The sequence below is a fragment of the Empidonax traillii genome, unplaced genomic scaffold (assembly GCF_003031625.1).
Source record: "Empidonax traillii isolate 1590-97213 ecotype Southwest subspecies unplaced genomic scaffold, ASM303162v1 scaffold40:size2234952, whole genome shotgun sequence".
Lineage (NCBI taxonomy): Eukaryota > Metazoa > Chordata > Aves > Passeriformes > Tyrannidae > Empidonax > Empidonax traillii.
In genome coordinates, this window is record NW_020955233.1 from 2,005,058 (window position 1) to 2,027,749 (window position 22,692).

General features: G+C 46.5%; 1 protein-coding gene and 2 non-coding genes across 9 annotated transcripts; all 3 read left to right on the plus strand.

The window, feature by feature from the left end:
* The first annotated feature begins 902 nt into the window (after window positions 1-902).
* ATG16L1 (autophagy related 16 like 1) lies at window positions 903-22,554 on the plus strand. Of its 7 annotated transcripts, none has more exons than XM_027878370.1 (19): window positions 903-1,110; window positions 2,153-2,246; window positions 3,725-3,836; window positions 4,773-4,846; window positions 5,018-5,269; window positions 6,138-6,203; window positions 8,374-8,463; window positions 9,186-9,242; window positions 9,442-9,489; window positions 10,186-10,288; window positions 12,335-12,440; window positions 12,560-12,630; window positions 14,132-14,203; window positions 15,832-15,952; window positions 16,778-16,883; window positions 17,377-17,526; window positions 17,796-17,843; window positions 18,193-18,294; window positions 22,381-22,554. In XM_027878370.1, exons 1-19 carry the CDS (start codon window positions 996-998, stop codon window positions 22,430-22,432), a joined length of 1,839 nt encoding a protein of 612 aa, XP_027734171.1. In that variant the 5' UTR covers window positions 903-995; the 3' UTR covers window positions 22,433-22,554. The 7 variants fall into 7 exon arrangements, with proteins under 7 accessions (XP_027734171.1, XP_027734168.1, XP_027734170.1 ...); XM_027878367.1 differs by lacking the exon at window positions 22,381-22,554 and adding an exon at window positions 18,691-20,188 and having other exon boundaries at window positions 905-1,110; XM_027878369.1 differs by lacking the exon at window positions 22,381-22,554 and adding an exon at window positions 18,691-20,188 and having other exon boundaries at window positions 905-1,110; window positions 8,377-8,463.
* Window positions 10,500-10,769, plus strand: LOC114054857. The gene has a single exon (XR_003570605.1).
* LOC114054856 lies at window positions 13,008-13,270 on the plus strand. The gene has a single exon (XR_003570604.1).
* Window positions 22,555-22,692: the final 138 nt, after the last annotated feature.

Sequence of the window (22,692 nt, forward strand, 5' to 3'; positions counted from 1 at the left end):
ACAGATTTTTTTTTTTTTTTTTTACATTTGCCAGCAAACGTGCAGTTTCTTCGTGAGGCTGGACAGGATGTCGTAATGGAGCGAGGGCTGCACGGCAGTTCATAATAAATAAATAGATAATAATTTTACCTAGAAAGCCCCAAACTAGAGTTCATTTTACCACCACCCTTCTCGAAGGCTGAGGTGTGACAGTGGCAGGTGAGCGGGGTGATTGCACAGGGAGCATTTGGGATGGCTTTAGGGCCAAGCAGCGTTTGGGATGGCATTAGGGCCGAACGGGGAGCGTTTGAGATGGCTTTAGGGCCGAGCAGCGAGCGTTTGGGATGGCTTTAGGGCCGAGCAGCGAGCGTTTGGGATGGCTTTAGGGCCAGCTGTAGCATCTGTGGTTGTGTGCGGGGCTGCACATGCCCCGCGGGGGCGGCCACGGCCCTCTCAAGATGGCGGCTCGGGGAGAGGAGGAGTTGGACACACTCAAGATGGCGGCCCGGGGAGAGGCGGAGTTGGACACACTCAAGATGGCGGCTCGGGGAGAGGAGAAGCTGGACACACTCAAGATGGCGGCTCGGGGAGAGGAGAAGCTGGACACACTCAAGATGGCGGCAGCGCACGGATGCGCTGGTGGGAAGGACACAAAATGGCCGGCGCGAGGCCCCCTCTCCTCAGAAAGGTGCCTGCCTCCCTGCCTGAGCAGCCCCTGCCCCCGCGGGCAGCGCCATCCCGCCGCTCTTGCCCCCGGGGTGGGGACGGGGTGGGGGGTGAGCGGGGCCGGGGCCATCCGGGAGGAGCGCGGGCGGCACAGGCAGTGCCGAGCCAGCCGCGGTCGCGCCGCGCCGCTGAGGCGCGAGGGCCCCTGACGCGGCGCGGGGCGGTGGCGGGTCCGGCCCGGTCGTGAGGGCTCCGAGGGTGCTCCGAGGGTGCTCCGAGGGCTGTGCGGGCTGTGGCAGCTCTGAGGGCTCGCGGGGGCTCCTCCCGCTCCGCCCTCCCGGCCCCCCGGTATGGCATCGGGGCTGCGCGCCGCCGGGTTCCCCCCATGGAAGCGGCACATCGCGGCGGAGCTGCGGCGGCGGGACCGGCTGCAGCGCCAGGCCTTCGAGGAGATCATCGTCCAGTGTAAGCGCTGCTCCTGCACCGCCCGTGCCCTCAGTGCCTGCAGGGACGGGGCAGAGCAGGGACCGGGCTCTGCTCGGGGGGGCTGCAATGGCACAGGAGGAGCGGGCGGGAACTGATGCCCAGGGACCTCCACCTGGACAGGAGGAAGAACTGCCTTGCTGTGCAGTGACCGAGCTCTGAACAGAGAGGGTGTGGAGTCTCCTCAGCGGGGATATTCCAGAACGCTCTGGACGCAGTCCTGTGCCACGTGCTCTGGGATGGCCCTGCCAGAGCAGGGAATGGGGACCAGGCGACCGCCCTGGGCCCTTCAGCCCGGGCCATTCCAGGGTTGCCCCTCCTCGAAAGCGGGAGAGCCGGGGCGGCTCAGGGCCCGGGGCCTCGCTGTGCCGCGGGACGTGTTGGTGGCAGCTGGGGAAGGTCGGGGTTCTCCTTTGTCGAGGAAAACGAGGAGTTGTTTCTCTCCGTTCCCCCAGAGGATGAGGCGCTTTGTGGTGCGGACAGCGATTGAATGTGTGAATTGTCTGCCCGATTCCTGCCCAGATGCTCGTGGAGTTGGGAACAATAGTGCTATTGACCGTGTTCACGGTCCTTTGTACAACCGGGAGCTGCTCGGGGGCCGGCGCTGTCTGTGCGGGGCTCCCCTGCCCGGCCGTGCCCGCACACGGTGGGGGGGGCTGAGCGGGGCTCTGAGCGGGGTTGTTCTTGTTGCTGTTATCCGAGGGGTTGTAAAGAGCCTAAACTTTGAACTCTTCCTGTTCTGTCAGATAGCAATGCACTTGAGCAGTCTCTCTCTCTGTTGAGCTTGCTTACACCAGTCCCACACAGCATCTGGACTAAGGAGGAACTCTTGGGTTTGTAGGTGGGTAGTGCCTTAACCTGCTGAGATCAAAGGGGAGAGAGAGCACTCTAATGTGGTGGAGGCTCCCATAGCATTTGGTTGTGTCACAGTAATTTAACAGACTAGATCATTGCTGATAGGGGAATGTGGGAATCTGGATTTGCTCTCTGGTTATCTTCTTAATTGCACTTTTTGCTCTTGCAGATAACAAGCTGCTGGAGAAGTCAGACCTTCATGCAGTGCTGGCTGATAAGCTTCAAGCAGAAAAATATGACATACAGAACAGACATGAGATCAGGTGTGTAAAACTCCTCGTCTGTGGTGCACCCCTGAAACCTAAACCTTACACAAACAGCTCCTGGGACACTACAGTGATCTGGCACACAACAAACTGGGAAGTCTGTTGAACTGAAAATAAGTTACAACTGTGTCTTAAGTATGTGATGAAGTTACAGTACAAAAGTTACAGACAAAAGTCTGACCAAATTTGGGACAGAAATTGATTTGCCACAAACTCACAGTGTGCAGGTGGGCCAGAAGGAGCTGCTCCTTCTGATCTGTTTGCCTTGTAATGCTTATAGTATTTACCTGCTGTTAGTTCCTAAGGGTTATGGAATTGTTGGATTGCAGTTCAGCGAGAAATGGATGTCTTGGATTCTTTCAATCTGTGTTATTACCTAGAAGGGGAGAATAAAAAAAACACATGATTGTGAAGTGTCAGCCCCAAATAAGCACCAGATGCTAAAAGGAAGGTATTTTTCTGCCTACTGTTTTTAGCAGGAGTCCTCTCTAACCTGGGAATAGCACTCTGGTGCTGCAGGCTGGGGTCATGCTGCTCTTTCTGCTGCTGTTTGGCTCGACAGCAAAGCATTGTCCTTTGGACAGCCTGTACATCCCACAGGGAGAGTCCCTTGGGCAGGGCTGAGGAGCCCAGAATTCCTACTTCTGTGGGAATTGCTTCCTCTGTTGAAGTTCTTTTTGCCTGGAACGAGCACAGCTCCGTAACGCAGAACTGTGCGGGTGTGTCTAATTGGGGTACAAACCAAATCAATAGAGCAGAGAAAGAGGATTTGCAGGCAAAATGTCAGTGTTTAGCCAGCAGGCTGGAGTTCCCAAAAGCTTCCTGGTGGCTGCAGTTGTCTTGAACCATCTCCAGTTTATGGGAGTCGGATCCTGGTTGAGCACCTGCTCCGAGAGATGAGGCTGGAGTCAATGAGGATGAGAAGAAAAGCACAGAAACAGCTTCTTGAAGTAAATGCTAAGCTGAACTCTGATACTGTGCTCAATATATGACAGTTTTTTGAAATTGCTTTTGAAATTTTGAAATTACTTTTCTAATCCTAGACAGCTGAGGAAAAGTGTTTTTACTTCTCTCAAGGCCAAGGGAAGAGTACCTAATTCTGGCTATAGGGGTATGCATGGCCAGAGCTATAGGATGTGCTTGTAGTTGTTCCAGCATTTGGAGAGTGTACTTTTAAGACTCACTTTTCTTCATGCAAATTTAAACAAAGGCTAGTTATCTTCCATTTGATTTTGAGGTCTTTGTTACAGATGTACAAAAAGGTGAATCTAGTCCTCAGGAATTGTAACTTTCCAGTGCTGTGTGATGCCCTTTTGGCTGGTGAAGGAGCGTGTGGTGGGGGAGCCAGGTTTGGTGTGTTATGAATGACCCGTGTCTCTGGTGCAGTGTAGAGAGTCCAAGGGAGGCGATGCCCTGAGCCTGTCAAAGGCACAGGAATGATTGGTTCTGGTTTGTGACATTTCTTCTCTCTCCAGCTGCAGCCCAGGACACGATGGCACATGGAATGATGCTCAGCTGCAGGAACTGGCACAGCTGAAGATCAAGCACCAAGAGGAGCTCACTGAGCTTCACAAGAAACGTGGCGAGGTCAGAGAGTCCTCTCGTGCTCTAAGTGGTCCCTACGTGGCCCTCGGGGAGCGTGACCTTAATTTTACCAATCATCATTTTTTCCTTCCTTTGTGTAGGGCCTTTTTAAGCTTCCCCAATTTTTGATGATTAAAATCAACCAGAGGTGGCTGGTCTGTAACACTGACACCAGGAGATGAGAGCTTACATTGTCAGCACGGCATGATTTTTAAGCTCCAGTGTCAGCAATTCTGAGCTTTCCAAAGGCGAGACAGCTCTACAGGAGGTGTGCACCGACTGCTCAGATCTCTGACAAGTCCTTCTTTCCCCCTCAAGGTGGTGGGAAGTACCTGACAGGCAGGTACTTTTCTCCAAGCTCTGATTGCAGAGCTGTCTTCTGGCAGTTGCAGCTCTGTAACGTTGGCCTGTGCACTGCAGACACTCCACCAGCAACTTTCTTTGGGGGAAAGCTCTTGGTGACACCTGAGTTTACATTATGAGCTGCATGTCTCCTGCAATGGCCATCCTGGCCAAAGCAGGAAGATTAGTTTCTTGGTTTCTTTGTTTCTTGGTTCTTCAGCACTCATTTGTTGGTTTACTTACTTGGCAATTTTTTAGTTTCTATATTAATTTTTTTGCTACTGAAATGTCTTCCCAATATGCATTTTGTTTGATGTGACTTTATTAAGGAAACTTTTTGAAGGAAGATTGAGATATCAAAGGACAGTAACTTTTTAGCAACTCATTTTTGAAAGTGGATTCTCTGATTCAAAGAGCTGTGTGACAAGGACAGTAAATAGATCTGCACAGAAAGGCAAGGAAAAAAAGACCTGAAAGGTGTGATCCATGCTTTGAATTGGATCACAGCTGGATTGGTCTGTGCAGTGGTGGCTGCTCAGGGTGTGTTATCCAGCTGGCACCCCTGCAGTTTGTAACCTAATTTTCTGCTCTCCGTAGCTGGCCCAGTCTGTCATTGATCTGAACAACCAAATGCAGCAGAAGGACAAAGAGATGCAGATGAACGAAGCCAAGTGAGTAGGAACTGTTTTGTCTGAGTTCTTCATTACAGTTGTAATGTTCTCTAGGAGCCCTAGCCAGGGGCTAAAAATGCCTTTGTGAGGCGTTGTGCAAACAGCACAGAGAAGATGGCCCAGGTCCCAAAGGACATCCTCATTGTTTTGTGTGTTTTGTTGCCATTCCAGGATTGCAGAGTATTTGCAAAAGATTTCTGACCTGGAAACGGAGTGCCAGGAATTGCGTAGCAAACTGCAAGATCTTGAGCGAGCTAATCAGACACTGAAAGATGAATATGATGCTCTCCAGATCACCTTCAATGCCTTGGAGGAGAAACTAAGGAAAACTACTGAAGACAACCAGGAGCTGGTCTCGCGTTGGATGGCAGAGAAAGCACAAGAAGCCAATCGTTTAAACGCAGAAAATGAAAAGGATTCAAGGTGAGATCCATGATGTCTCTTTGATAAACCCAGTCTATTTTCAAGTTACGAGTGCAGAGGATAAAAGCAGATTTAGTTTTGATCTCTGAGATCTCTGTTCTTGCACAACACAGGGAGAGTCCAGAACTTTGTGTTCCTTCTTCTGGCCAATGCAGACTGATGCTTTGTGGAAACATTCCTGTCTTTTAAATGAATAAAACATGTTCTTTAGTTTCTTGAGCAACATTTAGCTGTGGCCTGAAGATTAGAAAACAGATAGAAACTCGGGTTTTTTACTGGTATTATATTTGAACTTCTCCTGTTCATATTGTGTCTTGTACTGCTCCTAGTTTTATCCTTTTTTGGCTGAACTAACTTCAGTGTTTTTTGCATTTCTCTAAAATGAGCAAGAGACTGAGCTATGTATGACTTGCAAAAATAGGTTTGTATGGGTTTTTTTCCTTGCAAAATATTATTTCTTCTGAATTGCTTCAGCTACTTCCCAGCTAACAATGCTTGGAAAGTAAGAGCTGTACTGCAAGTCTCATAGTAGTTGGCAGTTTTGTATTAGCTTTACTAACTTAATCATTGTTTTGGCAAGTTTTTACCCTCCAAGCTAATCTGTAGCCATATGAGTCATAAAGGGCCGTGGGTTCACTTTGCCTTATTGCCTCACTGGAGTGATCTTGTCCTTTGCTATTCACCGTAAGAAAACCGCCTCTCCTGCTTTGAGTGTCTTGAAAAGCAGGATAAAATTAGGGCAGTGGACTGATTTTTAATTATTATTTTTATTTTACTCTTTTTTTAAATCTCATGAAGCCCATCACAGCTGTGCAGGGTAGCCTTTGGAGTGTGTTTTTTTTAAGTAACCTTGGGGTTTTTTCCTTAGGAGACGCCAGGCCAGGCTGCAGAAGGAGCTGGCGGAAGCTGCCAAGGAGCCCCTGCCTGTTGAACCGTAAGCAGTCGTGATTTCTGGAGTCTCCTTCATAGTTTGTGCCTCAGATCTATGCAGATGCATGATAAATGGGATCTTTGTTGTTTCTAAATTGGGTGAGGGAGAGGAGTGTTTAAACTTTCATGTGAAGTCGGAAATGCACAGTAATTCTCCCTACTTGAACTTACAGAAGAAGGAGCTCTGTTAGGACTCAAAATAGATGCTTGGGCTGAAAGTCCCAAAAATGGTTCATAGGGACAGTGTATGTTGTCATCTCAGCATAAAAATCTTTGTTGTATGATGCCTTTGGTCTTTAAAATAATTCTTCATGAAATAATGAAGTCATGAAACGATTACTCGGGAGTTGCCCGGATTTGAAAGAGTTGAACTACAAATGTGCTCAAGGATTTCCTGTAGGAACAGGTACTGAGTCAGTCAACATGGGTGAAAATATATCCCTCACTATACTGGGATTTATTGTCTGAGAAAAAATTGATCAATGTGGAGTTACTTTACCTGGTAAGCCAAAAAAAGTCTCTCTAGTCTATTGTTCTCTTCCTGCTGTGTTTACCCCTGGGTGATGTTTAATCAGGTGACTGCAGTGGGCAGTGGATGGTGTAGATGCTTTGCCCTGGGCTGATAAAGGTGTAAGCCCAGTCCAGAACAGCAGCACCTGCTGCACTCTCACTGCTGGGAGTCTCCAGAGCAGTGTGCAGGCTCCTTCTTGAGATCTGTGTCTTTATATTCGCATCCTGGGATCCTGGTGGGTCCTGTGCTGCACGTCCTGGCACATGACGGGAGCAGTGTATCTACTCTGGAACAGGATCTGTGCAAAAGTTTGGGGTAGGGAGTACAAGAGAGCCTGTAGCATAATTGCTTCTGTAAACTGCTCAGACTGCTTCACAGATGGTTTGGATTTCTTTGATTTTGTAATTGGAGAGGGTTTGTGTGTATAAATGTGCTGCTTACTGAAGGGGAAAATTGCAGCATTTCAAGGGGAGTGCCCTGGTGTTTATATTCACTTAAAACTATGTTGTTAACATGGAAGGTCTTTTGCTACATAGTTTTAATAGCACAAACTTTAGATTTTTAAGAAGAAATATTGGCAGAACTTGATAGTATTTTATTGAAATATCAGCCTGATACATTAAATCAAAGTATATATTTTCCATAGCCTTTTTATGTATACTGTCCTCCAAAATCTTAGAACTAAAAGTGCAGCTGTGCAGCAGTCCCATCCTTTTAACTCCTTTCGCAACTGAGCGATGGCAGGAAATTGGTTTACTCCTATTTAAAGGCTGAATTTAAACTTCCTCCTCAATCAAATGGCATTAGGTTGGTCAAGTGTGTTTAAAAATAGTTTATCCTGCAAAATCAGCAGTGAAGGGAAAATCATCCTTGAAGGAAAGAAATACTCGTTGTCAGAGCCCATGGTGACTAATGGGAGAAAACATTCAGCTTTGGCTGGATTAATTTATGGTACGTGTGTTGGCACCTCACACTTGCGTTCAGTCATACAGCAGCACTTCAGTGGAATGAACCAAAACATCCCTGGTATTTAGTGGTGCGCCACCTGAAGTGCAACAGCACAGAAAGCATGAGGATGTCTTTGGTGTGGGTGAAGGAGGGCAGTTCAGACTCTTGTGCTTTTTTTAACACTTCCCTGTTCTGAAACGGCAAAAGGTGCTGATGCAATATCACCTGTATTTGATGGTGCAGTAACTGGCGGTTTTGCTGTTCTGTAACTGTTCCAGCAAATACAGTTCACTCTGCTGAAGCCTTGCCCAGATGTGGTAGGTTGTTATGATGCTGTTTGTAGTGCTGAAATGTCTGCAGTAAGGAGAATCTGGAAAGGAGGTCTGTCAACAGAAATAGCGGCTGTGGAAATCCAACCCTGTGACCAGTGAAGAGGAATTGGCAGCTGGAAAGAAGAAACCTGCAGTTCATTTGCTGCCTGTGTTTGTTTTCAGACATTGTATGTTGAATGTGACCTGTCTGGTAGTGACAGCCAGGTCCGCGTGTTGTCTGGACCTGCCTGCGTGTTACCGCAGCTGCATAGCCCTGGAGTGGGTTTGGGCACGGGCACTGACGGACCCTGGAGCGGGCTCACCATGTCAGTTGTGCCCGTTTTTGGGTGGTTTCCATGGGAAGCTGCGGCTGGTTGGGAATGAGATGTTCTCTGTCACTCCAGCAGGGATGATGACATCGAAGTGCTGGCGGATGAAGCCTCGGACACAGCGGAGGAAACCTCTCCGGTGCGAGCCGTCAGCCGCGTGGCCAGGTGTGTGGGCAGCGGGGCTGTGGAGCGTGTCACTGAGCAAGAGCAGAGGGCATAGGAGAGTTGGAACACTGTTGGGAATGTCACCTCGGGTTTGGAGTTGCCTTTAGCTGGAACACAGTTTAGTACTTCCACCAGAGCAGTAGGAAACTCGTGTCCTGTGTTCTGTTACCGCGCTCAAGATGTGCTGGTTTTCCTGTGCTGCTTTAACTAAATTACAGTAGTGCCGGAAAAATGTGTTTAATCTAAAAGGTTTAAAAACAAAGTAGTTAATAACACGGGTATAGCAGTGCCTATTACTGTTATGCCTTCATTACTACATGACATCGATGTGACTGCAAATAGCTGGGTTTAGCTGAAATACTAACATAAACTTCACCTAGATTAAATGCATCTGCTTCTTGCTCTAAAATAGCAGTGAGTGGAAAGTAAGAGGTAGTTACATGAGTTCACAGATAAATTTGCTTGAAACTTCAGACTTTGCATGCTCATATATTTAAACCCAGCAGTTCACGGGGTGAGGCTGAGGGAAATGGCAGAAACTTGACTCACAAGCCATGAGTTGCAGTTACTTTTGCACGGATGCCTTTGGTGTTCTCTGTCTCTGGGCTGGGTCTGCAGGGGAGGGAGTCCTTCCAGGGACGTGTTGCTATGAAATGTGTTTGTATTGATCTTTATGTGGAGAAGCTATTCACAAGGTTTAAACCTGTGCTCCCCTCCTTCAGTAAGCGACTCTCCCAGCCAGCTGGAGGCCTTCTGGACTCTATCACTAATATCTTTGGGTAGGTTAGAACACTTTCACCTCCTTGTTTTGTATATTGGTTTCAATGTACACCAAAATCTTGGTGATACAGGGAATACGAGCAAGTATTTTCAGCCTTTCTTCTAGCTTCTGCCTTTCTTTTTTTTTTCTTTTTTGTTCTCCTCAACTTCCTGTTTCTTCCATCTTGCCGTGTGCTGACCTCTGACCTTTCCCTCCAGTCTGTCTGAGTCTCCCCTTTTGGGACATCAATCTTCTGATGCTGCCAGGTGAAAACATTCTCCGCGCTTAGTCCAGCATGTGAATGTATTCCTCTGAAGTGACATGGAACCCAGCTGCATTGTCCTCATTAGATTTCAGATGTTGATAACTCTGGCTAGAAACTGTCTACAGTAAGAGAGTAATGAGCCCCTCTTTGTGGATAGAGTATGTGGGGTTTGCTCTTACTTTCCACTGCACTTTGCTCCTTTAATAGGGTTATTTAAAATAAGTTGCTGGGTTCTGTGCTTGGTATCCATAGTGGAACCAGCCCTTCTAAACCAAGTTCTGCATTAGGTAGATGGTCTTTGCTTAAATGGAGCAGCCCAAGCTTGGGAATGGAGCATTTTGCTGCCAGGGATGTAGTGCTGCAATGATGTTGAGTCTCCCCAGACATAATGATGGAACTGCAGTCATTGCCATGTTTCTCTTCCTATTAAAAAAGTTAAGGACTGCTCCAAAATGAAGTCAGTAATCAGTTCAGGTAACTTATCTGGTGAACTGTGAAATACCAAAAGCCACAAGTGAACGCGGTGTTATACAACAAACGTAATTTTTGAAAGATGGGATAAAAATAAGTGAAAAGTACCTTCCCCCATTTTTTACTTGCTGTACAGTGTAGTTAAGTGACAGATACAGATGGATGAACTCAAGAGAAACAGTGTTCCTTGTTCATTTTAAAATGTTTCTACTTTGTTTGGTCTCAGGAGGCGTTCTTTATCCTCGCTCCCTGCTCCCCAGGATAATACAGAGCCACATCCAGGTGCCAGTAAGGAAGTGAGAGTGCCCACTACTGCCATCTGTGTCTTTGTGAGTATAGAACAAATTCTCTGCTCTGCCATTCCTCTTACTGTCTTTGGAGGTAGTGAATCCTCTTGGTGAAGGAACTGATGTCCTGGAGCTGTTTCTGTTAGCGCTGCCAAACAAGAAGGAGTTCTTGGTTTGGTAGCCTGGTTTATTCCCTGTAACTCTTAGCCCAGGTGTTCTCCAGAGCCAGTGTGCTCGATGTCTGTCTTACTGAGGTCGATGATGACAAAGAAGTTTTCTGAGGGCACAGGGGAATTACACCCCATTATTCTCTTGGCTCCCAACAGTCCCTATTCTATCATGCCATAGTAGAGCTGTCATGGAGAAAGAGACTGCTGACAGTTTGGGATTAATTCAGGCCAGTTCTCCACAGTGAAGGGAGTTGTGGCACCGAATGTAATCCAACAGACCTGGTTAAGAGGAGCTCATGGTGGTGGGGTGTCTTCATTTGCTGTGCATGATCAAAGGTTTTCAAGCTGAGACCTCCTTTGTGTGTTCTTTGGCCTCACAAGGCAAAACTTAAATGTCTGTGCAGGGCATTGCCTTCTGAATGAAAGATACTGTGGGAAATTGTCCTGTAATGCAGCTGCTTGTTTGAACAGGTGTCTGGAGCTTTCTCGGGCACTCCAGAGCTGGATGTGGATTTTTCGGGGGTGTGAAATGACTTATGTTTTCCATCCAGAGTCCCAGCGTGGCTCACTGCAGCGTGGAGGCTCGTGTGTCCCTGCCTGCTCGTGTGTCCCTGCCTGCTCGTGTGTCCCTGCCTGCTCGTGTGTCCCTGCCTGCCCTGGTGCAGCCTCTCTGGCAGAAGCTGTGGGGTGGAGGAGGAAGGAGTGTTACCTGAAGGGAGAATAGGGGCATGACTTAAGTGACAGCTGGAGCTTGAAAGGGACCATCAGCACAGGAGGTGTTAGGCTCTAGCTCCTGTGTTTTGAACGTCTAGCTCTGGCACAGCATTCCAGGAATTAATGCAAGGACTCTGTGGCAGGGGTGTGGCAGACTGGGCTCACCTTTGGAGAGATGAGTACAAGGCAGAAAAGGAAATCACTTCAGCATCCTTCTCAGGCAGAGCTTCCTGGCAAGGCCTTTGACCAGCTTTGTTGTGAGTGGCTCTTCTGCACCTGCAGGGAGATCAGATCTGAAGTGTGATGACCCCTAAATATGAGCTGGCAGACCAAGTTCAAGCAACATGTTGCAGAAAAATACAAGAAAGGCTGGTTTTGAAGGAGCAGTTACTGAAAATACTTAAAAAGGAATGCAGCAGATTAATTGATAATGTGATAGTAATACTGTGTGGGCAAGTAATTTAAAGCTGTGAAATGAACAGGGCAATAAAAAGAAATGAATCTTAGAATTTCCATAGGTTTTAAAAGGTTAAGAAATCAGAACATTAAGGTGTGAGAAAGCAGGGGTGTCACTGCACATGCAAATAGGAAGCACAGCTTAAACCCAAGTTCTCTGGAGAAGGTGCTGTCACACTGTGCTGGCACTGCTTCATCAGCAGTGTAAAGGCACCATTATCACCAGGGCACTAAGGGAATGCAGGTAATCTGTTAGGCTGTTTTCTAGCAGACTTGCCTAACTCAAGGCTGACTTGAGTGTTCCATGGTTGCATGAACTGTTTGGATCATGTTCTATGGCTGTCTCCAGATGGACATAAGAAAAGTTAGTTTCCTTCTACAGAATATCACCTGTTACTCTTTTCTGTCCTGTCCTCCCTTTACTTACTTTTTTTTTCTGGTGTAACTTAAAAGCCTGCATTGTAGGAAGCATTGCAAGGCTTTTGGCAGTTTATTAGCCCCGCTAAGTCCTTGCTGTGGTGTGGGTCTTTATGTGCCTTTGTTCTTTTCTCCAGATAAGGATCAGCCTTTCTGCTGTCTGTACACCACCAGCCGTGGCAGAGTTTGTCTGTGGCTCTGTCCCCTATAAACTGCTGAAAGATCCACAGCTGTGGTTCTGTGTAACCTTTTCGTTCTGTGGCTGGCTGCTGTGTGGGGTTTGGGCCTGTGCTGATGGCATTTTGGGTGGCTGTTCTGTTCCTGCCCGCAGGATGCACATGACGGGGAGGTGAATGCGGTGCAGTTCAGCCCTGGCTCCCGGTTACTTGCAACAGGAGGCATGGACCGCAGGGTGAAGCTCTGGGAAGTCTTGGGAGGTAAATCTTTTTGCTTTGGGGTATGGTGGGAGGTTAAATAAAGTCGTATTGTGGTTCACTTTGTGTCAGCTTCTGTTCCAATCCTTTGCTGAAGTTTTTGTTCGTCTTTCTCTGTGCAGATAGGTGTGAGCCCAAAGGTTCCCTCTCTGGTAGTAATGCTGGGATTACAAGCATAGAATTTGATAGTGCTGTGAGTATCTGTGCAATATCCACTGTTTGTGATTGGGAATAAATTAATGGAATTATGTTGTTCTCTGTTATCAGTTTCCATAAGAAATGAGTGAAAACCCAAGAGTAACTGCAAATAGTTAAATTTGTACAAAAGATCCTAATTTGGTAAGCTGCAGTCTGTAATTCTCATCTTTGCTTTACAATTCAGAAGATGATATGCAGCTCAGACATTGGCTGTTATGGGCTATTATGATAAAATTACAATAAATACACTTGGCTTTGTCTAAAGTAAGAAAGTAGTCTTCAGCTTTCCACTGAAGCTGGTGTAACAACCAAAAAAACAGATACACTGAGGCTTTATTTCTGTGTAGTTTATTTTCATAAGTGCTTTACCGAGGTCTGTGATGAATAGTAAAAGGTCTGATTATCCCAAGACTTGCACTTCCATGACCTGTTCTCCCAGCAGTTTCTCACCAGTCACGGCACAGTCATGTTGTGGCTGGCAGAGTGTTTGCTGACAGCTTGAGATGTGCTCGGGTCATGTTACCCTGGAGTATCGGGGACGTGGCTGAGATCAGCATCCTACAGTCCTGCTTCAAGGAGTTTGGGGTCTTGGATTGTTCTAACTGGGCACGTGATCTGACTTTTGTGCTGAGACCTCTTCCATAACACAAAGCTGACGTAACTTCTGCCCTTTGGGGATGATTCTGTGTGCCAAACTTTACTGATCCACACCCAAAAGGATCCTCCCTGTGGGCACTGACCAGCTTATTAGAGATGTGCTGGTGCTGTTCATCTGCAGGAGAAACTAGCTCTGATTTTTGCTTGAACACATTTGAGGTGAGAGCCACCTGAGGTGAGATGTTAATGGACTTGGAAGGATTCAGGAAAGTCTTTGAGGTGGACAGGAGTGCAAGCATGAATTCTGTGGTGCCCATTCTCCATCATGGATGACTTCTGAGAGCCTAAAGCCGGGAACGAGTCAATTTGTCTCTCCTCAGACAGGTTTAGTTTTTGGAATCATAGCTTAAAACGTTGGAATTGTAATGAAAACTGCAAGAATCAGGCTAATTCCACTCTGAGGCCTGTCTAAGCACAGCTTTTTCCCTGTAGTGAAAAGAAAAAATCAAAGAGGAAAGAAAAATTACACCTCCACAACAGATGAGGGTAAAGTAGAATCTGTTTCCTCAGTGCAGCGGAAGGGAAAGGAGAATGCCCTTTTTGGTCTGGTTATAATTGTATATTCTTATAAATTCTTATTGTTATAATAAATATGTTGCTTTATCTGTAGTCATGATTCTACAAATCACTCCCATTTTGGTGAGAAGCAGAAGCTATAGCCCTTTTGGAAGGAATGCACTGGCTTTCCAGGCTGGTATATGCCACTGTGGTTTTGGGTTTATTCTTTTTTTGCTGTGGCAAAATAGCCCTGACATGGTTTTAATGACTTATTGGAAATATTTGAGTTTAATTTGAATCTTGACAGCAGAAGGAGTTTTAAATGAAACTTGTGTTCACAGGGTTCTTACCTCTTAGCAGCTTCAAATGACTTTGCCAGCAGAATCTGGACAGTTGATGACAATCGATTGCGGGTGAGTCTCATGAGGGTCTCGTATTCCCAATTCTGTCAAATGGGGACGGGGCAATTTTGGAAGTTGGGCATTTACAGACACTTTCAGTAGTCTTGAAAAGGTGCCCCTTGCCTGGCTGTCCAGAGCAGCAAGCCTGTACCTGCCAGACTTTGTTCTCAATGTCTTTTGAAAGCTTCCTCCTTTCCTCCCAACTCCTTTGCACTCACATTCATCTCTCCCACTTGGCTCTGATTTAAAGGAAGTTTCACCTTTGGTGAAAAAAGAAAGAAAAGTTTCAGCTCAGCTTTCCAAGGGTGGAGGTTTTTAATTGTACTTTCCTATGTACACTTTTCCTCGACTTTTTGTTTTAGGAAGATGCTACTTTGATATTCCAAATCTGCTGATATTTTTCACATGTTGTTACAGCCAATGCATGGTGATTCACTGGGTAGTTCTCAGTGTGGAGACGTGAGGTCTCAGTTAGGAAAGTGACGAATATCAGTTCTTTTGCAGCTTCTCTTTGTTGAGTGTGAATTACAGGGAATACCAGTTTAGCAGAGTGTAGGTTACTTGCTACAAAACATTAGTTATGCCTGCAGACATCTACCTGGCTTCATGTAATCTTCCTGTAATTTTTTGGAGTACATTCACTGTTTGCTGCGGTAAAATAGTGCGCTCTGTTTTGAGAGTGTGTGGTATGGATTTGTCTTGGCTTGCACACGAGCAGGAGGCAGTGAAGCTGAAATCACAGTGAACTGTGCCACAAACTCCCTGCTTAAATGCAAGTATCTGCCTGTAATGTCTGTGCAGCAAGAGCAGAAAGAGAGATGCAAAGTGAAAGTTAGATTGTCCTTGCTGGAGTTTGTGTCCTTTCTTAAGACAAAGGGGTCTTTCTGAGATGATCTTTGACTCTGTGTTTTGTATCAGGGTTTTTTTTTTTCCAAACTTTGTTCTCATTCCATTCTAAAGGGTTTTTCTTTTGTGTTTCCCAAGCCCAGATTGCTTTGTGTAGTTTGATAGTCCTTTGAGTATTTAAACAAATCTAAGGATATAGAAATATATCTCTCTTGTTTTTCATAGCTCTTCAGTCATTCATTATCTGTTTTATGATTTGGGGTGTAAATATCGAGCAGTTCTGAGTGAATGCGGTTCATGTTCTCAGCCCCACAGAGCCTCTCCCTGCACTTGCAGAAGCTGCTGCAGGGAGTTTTTCTGAAATCTCTGGCTGTCTCAGCTTTTAGGCCTTAAGATGCGACAACAGCTGGGGCTCCATACCCTGTTGTGTCCTTGCAGGAAGCTCTCTATAAAACCAGGAAGGCACAGCCTCCATTTGCAGCATGGTTTAACTCCTGCCCGTTGCTCCTGCAGGGCTGTGCTGCAGTTGCTGTGTGTCCATGAAACGTAGGTGAATGGAGTGTTAGGAAGGGAGCTCTTGCAGGTTCCTGAGTAGCAGGAGAAGCTGCAGCCAAGGGTGACCTGTGTCTCGCAGCTTCAGGCTGGTCTCTGCGATCCTTCCCGCTCCTACTCAGTGTTAGCCTGTGTTTAATTGGAGGAGATGTTTTTTCCTCCAAACAACGCAGCAGATATGCGAGTTGTGATTGAAGCCAGTGGAAATACGCAGTTTCAGCCTGTAAATCTCTTGTCCTCAGCACACCCTGACGGGTCACAGCGGGAAAGTCCTGTCAGCCAAGTTCTTACTGGACAATGCACGCATTGTTTCGGGGAGCCACGACCGGACCCTCAAGCTCTGGGACCTCCGCAGCAAAGTCTGTAAGGAGACACAACTTCTGGCTTTCATCCATGTGCTTCTGCTGAATGGACATGGGAGGCTGGCATCAGATAGATTATTTCATCTCCTTGCTAACCTAAAGAAAGGAAAAATTAGCAGCCATGCCATCGTCTGTTGTTATCCAAGTAACTGGACTCTTTCTGCCTGTTACCTGGAATAAGGAATCCTGTGTGTGCAGGAAGCGCTGTTAGTGCTATTACATTTGATAGCAGCTGTGTTTTGGGAGGATTCTTTGTTTACGAGTCTGGGGGTGGGTACTTCAGTCTTCCACTAAAAACTTGGAGCCAGGTCAGGGTTTTTAACCCTGAGGTGGATGGAAATGTACCAAAAATTTCAGTATCTAAAGTGGAGGAATTGCTAAGAATCCAAGTTTTAATTTGGGAGAAACACTTTGTTTCCTTGGATTTTTTTCCTTTTGATGGCTTTTCAACTTGCTGGGACTTGAGAGAGCAGTTGAGATTCAAGGTTACCTTGATACCTGGATCGTGACCAGAGGTCAAGGAGACAATTTCATGTTGTTTACCAGCAGCAAATTATAGCTGGCTAAATATGAAGTAGAAGTGAAGCAGCTGTCACAGGCACATTTAAAGAAATATTAGCCCCAGCAAAGGAGATTAAGAAGGGCAAAGAGGTTGTTGAAGACTTAAGTCAGGATTATTCTAAGACAGAATTTGCCCCATGGCACTCCTTGGGCACTGCTGTCTGTGGCCAGTGTGTGTGTCAGGGGGTTAGTAACTGTTTTCTGTCTCTGTTTTCCTCATTTTTTACAGTGTGAATGTGTGTCACCACTGGTTTCTCCTTTTTAGGTATAAAAACAGTGTTTGCAGGATCTAGCTGCAATGACATCGTGTGTACTGAGCAGTGTGTAATGAGTGGACATTTTGATAAGAAAATCCGTTTCTGGGACATCAGGTAAAACTATTGTAGGAGAGCTTATGGGGTAGGAATGGTTATGGGATAGCTGTCAGGTTAGTCTGAGCCAGGGAACTCTTCTACCTGAGCTGGGAAGCCAATGAGGCTGTTGTAGGAGTTGCAGAAGGCCATTGAAAGAGACTTTTTTTACTACTTTTATACTTGTTCAGTATTTTGGATTTTTTTGGGGGGGATTCCATTTCTTTTCTGAAAAGACAGCCTGCTTGCTGGTAAATACTCTGCATTGGTCAGTATTTGCTGTTCTAGGATGGGGTTGTGAGGAAAGTTGTATCTAACTGTCTTCTGGAAATGCTATCCACAAGGTGGGATCTAGCTTGGGAGAAAAGGAAAACCTAAGAATAAACCAAGTAATCCTTTCTCTCCTCTTCTTCCACACTGGGACAAGTCAAAGTTTTAATACAGTGGTTTGGCTTCTGGATCCTGGTTCACTGCTGTCTTTTTCCCTTCCCTTTTTTTCCCTTGCTGCCTTTAGGACCGAAAGCATAGTAAAAGAGTTGGAGCTGCTTGGAAGAATCACAGCTCTGGACCTGAACTCGGAGCGAACAGAGCTGCTGACCTGTTCCCGTGATGATCTGCTCAAGATCATCGACCTGAGGGTTAGTGCTGTCAAGCAGACATTCAGGTGAGTGTGTTCCTCACAAGAACAGTGGGAATTTCAGAACCCTGGGTTGTGGATTGCCCTCAGTACTGGAGTGTTTTTCAGTACCTCCATGGAGAGGTACATTCTTTTTCTACATGGTGGCAAAGTTCTCTAGAGTCTGACAGCAAAGATAAGGGGATGCTGGAGTTTATTTTTAACCATGCAGAAATCCTTAACATGATCTTCAGAGACAACCTGGAAGTCTCTCTTCTTATAAATTAGTTAACAGTTATCTGATTCTACCTTTTCAGTGCCCAGGGATTCAAATGTGGCTCTGACTGGACGAGAGTTGTGTTCAGGTAAGGTCAGATATCAGGGTATCTGATAAAGGTACCTGATAAATCTTTCTGCAGCCAAAGTGAGTGATTCCTGATGGCTGCTCTGGTCCCCACTTACAGCTAGAAAAACTGGGGCAGAGTTTGTGATTTACCCAGCGTTTCCTCTTGGTCAAGGCAGTGTTATCTGTAGATGTTGATCCAATGTCTTGAAACACTCTGATTTCAAAGTCTTTCACCTCCTAGTGCTGGCAGCACGTAACTCTGAAAAGAATAGTTAATGCCAAGTTTCTTGCTTGGGAAGTTGTGGGTGGAATGGTGATGTGTGCTGAAAATTGCTGATTTGTTCTTTGCCTTCTGCACCTTCTCATAGCCCTGACAGTAACTATGTGGCTGCTGGTTCAGCTGATGGGGCCCTCTACATTTGGAATGTGCTTACTGGGAAGTTGGAGAGGACGCTTGCAAAGCATCACAGGTGAGGAGGGCAGGACATGCAATCCAAAGTGGGGATCTGGGTTGTGATTCTTTCTGAGCTATGAAAGAGTTGTTGTTGTACAGCCTTGCAACTTATATTGGGGTGTGAGAGCTCTTAATACGCAGATTCCTTGTGGATTCATGACAGTATTCTCTAGATTGAATTAGGTTAGATTTGTTATTGTTATATTCTTAAACTGAGATACGGTTCTGATAAAGTACATTCAATATATTTTGAAGAAACTGTACCTCTTTCAGACTTATTAAAAGGCCAGGTCTCTCAAGAGCTGAGAAAGTGCTTTTTAATTGATGATCAGAGTATTACAGCATTTCATTCCAGTGTTCAGTGTGGTGGAATTCAGCTTTCTTGTAAATTTACCCCTGGCTTCCGTTGCAGTTCTCCCATCAATGCAGTGGCGTGGTCGCCAGCGGGTGCCCACGTGGTCAGCGTGGACAAGGGCAACAAGGCTGTGCTGTGGGCTGAGTTCTGACTGCCAGAGGTGCACGGCTCTGTGTGGTGCTGCTGCTCTGGGGCTGAACAGGAGGGACACCCGAGCCCAGATCCATCCTGAGTCGGGATATTGACAAGCACATGGGCTTCGCTTTCCAGAGGGAAGTTGTAGAGCAATGGAGAAAGGAGCCTGAGTCAGACTTCTTACGGCCACCACTGTGCTGTGGCGCTCGGACTCGGCGAGGGATTAGCTGGTCTGGATGGAGAATGCTACTTAGTCATGCCTTTACATGCAGTATCTCTGCACCAACTGGGGCAGAAGATACTAGCAGGATTCCTCACCAGACAGCTGTGCCAAATATCCTGTCACACAAATGTATCTACAGCACTTCTGAGGTGGAAACGTTTGGGAAGGATTTACTGTGTATGCTGACTTAAAACATGTCCTGTCTCCTGTGTCCTGTTCTCGTGGCCAAGTTCAGGTGGGAGGGCGAGAAGATCCTGAAATGTGGACAGGTCCTAGGCAGTGTAAAGTGTTGGAACAGCTTTTAAAGAGAATCTCCTGTGGCTCTGGCAACTCTGCCTTGGAGTTTTACCAGCTCTGTTTGGATCTGCTCTGATCCTGGCACAGGCTCTCCAGCACTGTCCTGTGAACTCCTTGTATCGGTTTCACCTGCTCCTGAAGGGATGGTCTGTTCTTCAGGACTTCTGCACCCACGTGTTGAAATGCCCATCAACATCACAAAATAGAAGATTTTTAATCTTTTTATACCACAGGCAGTTTGGTTACTGGGCATGAGGAGAGAGAAGTTCAGCCTGCTGAACTCGTGGGAGTTGTGCTGCTGTGATGAGGAATGTAGTCACACTGTGACTTCAGTCCCAGAATGTACATGTTTGGTCCCTTTTCCTGTTCATCCGTCCTGTCCTGGCGGCTCTCAGTAGAACACAGGGGAGCAGTGGGGTCAGATCCCAAATCCATTGTTTGTTTTGGTGCTGGCAATTCCAGGCCATTTGCCCCTTCTTGAGCACACGTGCAATATTCCCACTTGCGCTGGAGCCCTCTGTGTTACGGAGCGGTGTCTTGGCTCTGTCCCTGTTCTGGCACCCCAACCCCTGGTGTGGCTGGCTGGGAGCTACCTGGCATATCTTTGTCCAGCCAAACCTTTCCACATCGTCTGGGCCTCAAGACAAGCCACCAGCGTTTTATTGCCTTTTTATTTGCACTTTATTTTCTTCTTTCCTGATAGTGTTTTACCAAGGAAGTGTGTTCTTCACAGGGGCTGGGCTGGGGGCAGCTGCTCTGACAGGCTCCCTCTAACCCAGCCTTTTGTTGAGACACTTTCTGCAGAGGGGACTTAGAGTATATGGGGCAAAGTTTTTATTTATTCAGCTGCCCATAAGAACTTGATTGTAAATAAACCTGTGTTCTGCTTTTAAAACCCCACAGTGCTCTGATTCATTTCTTTGTGTGTCTGTGTGTGTGAGATCTCGCTCACAGTGAGCGCAGAGGGGAACCTGAAATGTCATTTTCCTGGTGAAGTGTGGGTTTGTGTTCAGCCACATTGGGGGATTTGGTGTGGAGGGGAAAAGAGGATAATGTTCTTAGCTTGGAGCTGGATATCCCGTAAGTGCAGCCTGGGTGTGCCCTGTCCCAGGAATAATGCCTTGAGGCTGAAGGAGGTCTTGCCACATTGAACAAGTGCCTCTGTCCTTGAAAGGTTGATGTACTCTGGGATGTTTTGGATAAACCACTGAACAGAGGAAATCAGGATCTGTATTTCAAGCACTGCTGAAAATAGAAGGCTTTTCCCGCTGTGAGACTTCAACTGCTACCTTGTGAAGTTCTGAAGCCAGGAATAGGAGTTGCACATTTCTTTAAAACACAAACCCCCTGTTGAAGATGGTGTTCTGGTTCCAGCAACGGAGCAAAGCCTTCAGCTCTTCAATGTGCACATTCCATAACTAAGAGCCATCACTCCCCACTCTCTTTTTTTCATAAGAAGCTTCTGTCCAGCTCATGGAAGTGAGAACTGTAGTAAAAATGAAAAGTTGGCATTCCAATCCACTTCTAAAGGTGAGGTGTTTTTTCTTCTGCCTGTTGCAGTGGCAAACAGCCCTTGGAAAGGCACTTGCCACGAGTCTTGGTGACCTTGGTTACTGTGGAAAAGCAGATCCCTAAATGGCAAGTCAGCATGGTGAAAGATTAGTGGGAGATTAACGTATTAAAAACTGCAGGCTCTGCTCAGGAGGATCAGAATGGGGTGAGGATGTTAATAATTTAGGCTGCTACACTTGTGTTTTTCTACAGGATGGGCACAGATCTTGCACAAAGGACTTTGTTTGGCCCCCTTGATGCTCTTATGAAGCAGGTTAATAATGCTGAAGGGTAATGGCCAGCTAGCTAAGACCTTAAGCATTTTAGATTAGAGTTCCTTAGGAGCAAGGTATGTAGGAAATTCTAGTGAGCATTTTTAGCTGCTTTTTTTTTTTTCTCTTCTGTATTTTGATTACTTCTGTTGCCTCCTTTTCTGCTTCAGCCTGAAAGGGAAGAAGAGCCAAGGAAGGGACCTGCAGTGCAGAAGGGGCTGTTGCAGTTTCGTTTCTAAAGGTGGAGCTGCCCTTCAGGTAGTTTTGGGGGCGGGCTGGTCGTCTTTCTCCGGATCAAAGGGTTATGGAGGAGCTGTTTCCAAGGTCCCCTGAGAATGCTGACAATGGCACACGGAACAACAGGAATGCTCATCCTCCCCTGGAGGACGAATAACCCTTCAGTGGCTGCAGCACAAACTTGTACAAACCAGCGCCCTTTTGCTTTTGCAAAGTGTGACTGAAGAGAAGTTGTTGCTTTTCTGAGTTAATTTCTGGGGTTTCTTCCCTGCTTCCCACAGTCAGGACCTGGCTCTCCTGCAGTGCAGGCACACGTAAAGTTCTGTGGTTTAAGCCTGGGTGGTTTGTGTTTGCCAGAGTTGAATAGACAGAGCAGTGATTAAGCTCTCCAAATAATCTACCTCCAGTTAATAAAATGTTGCTGGAATTTGGAAAAGTCTGAAAGAGCCGAGGAACCCTGGTTCTGTGGTTCATTTCTGGAAACAATTTGTGTCACCCACCCACTATATTCAGGCAAATGTCGGTGATGGTTTATGAAAAGCAAGCCTGACTTGTGACTGCAAGGTTGCCTGAGCTGGAGGGGGCTGTTGGGCTGGCAAGTTGAGAGGATATCATGTGATCCCTGGAATCAAAGGAGCACATACAGCCAGGGGAAAGCTACAGCTGCTCCTGCAGCTTGCAAGCCAAAACTTACACGTACCGTAGAGCAAAGTATCAAGGCCAAATTCACTGGTGGGGAGGTAGAGCTGCTCTTGGAAGATTTATGAACAGAAAAGCTAAAGTTCATTGAAATACCTGTTTCTTAAATCCTAGATGTTGTGCCTCTCTAAGTAAATTAAGGGGAGGAGGGATGTACTAGCCAGCAACGGTGTTTTGCATCACGTGCCATTGGGATGTTGGTGAAACAATAATGGATACATTGCTTAGTGAGGGTGAGAATAACACGTTGTTCTCAGTGTTTGGTGGTCCATCAAAATGGCATTTTAGTCTTTTCTAAGCTCCTTTTCTCATAAATGGCTTTTGTCTGTTCAGCTTCTTACCAGGCTGGAAGTCTTGGAACCTTAGGGAGAAGATGGAGCATTAGAGTAAATCTGCTTTTGGTAACCGTCCTGTGCTATGTCAGTGTGCAGTGTTTACAAAGCATTTGAGTAGGACACTGTAGACCTCTCCACTGATTGTCTGAGTGTCCTTAGGTAATGCCTTATGTTGCTGACTTAACCACTTCCTGGCTGACCCTTAGCCCAAGTACAATATTTGCTCTTGGAGGGGGATTAATTCTTGAAATCCCGGGTGGACGCAACTAGAGATGAGCTTTCAAATCCCCTACAAATTGTCTTCCTTGTT

Bases quoted from the DNA above. Each gene is read 5' to 3' on its own strand.
- ATG16L1 (XM_027878367.1), top strand. From the start codon at position 996: ATGGCATCGGGGCTGCGCGCCGCCGGGTTCCCCCCATGGAAGCGGCAC. The intron at 4,847-5,017 runs GTGAGTAGGAAC...TTGCCATTCCAG, and splicing joins ATGCAGATGAACGAAGCCAA to GATTGCAGAGTATTTGCAAA. The intron at 8,464-9,185 runs GTGTGTGGGCAG...CCCCTCCTTCAG, and splicing joins GCCGTCAGCCGCGTGGCCAG to TAAGCGACTCTCCCAGCCAG.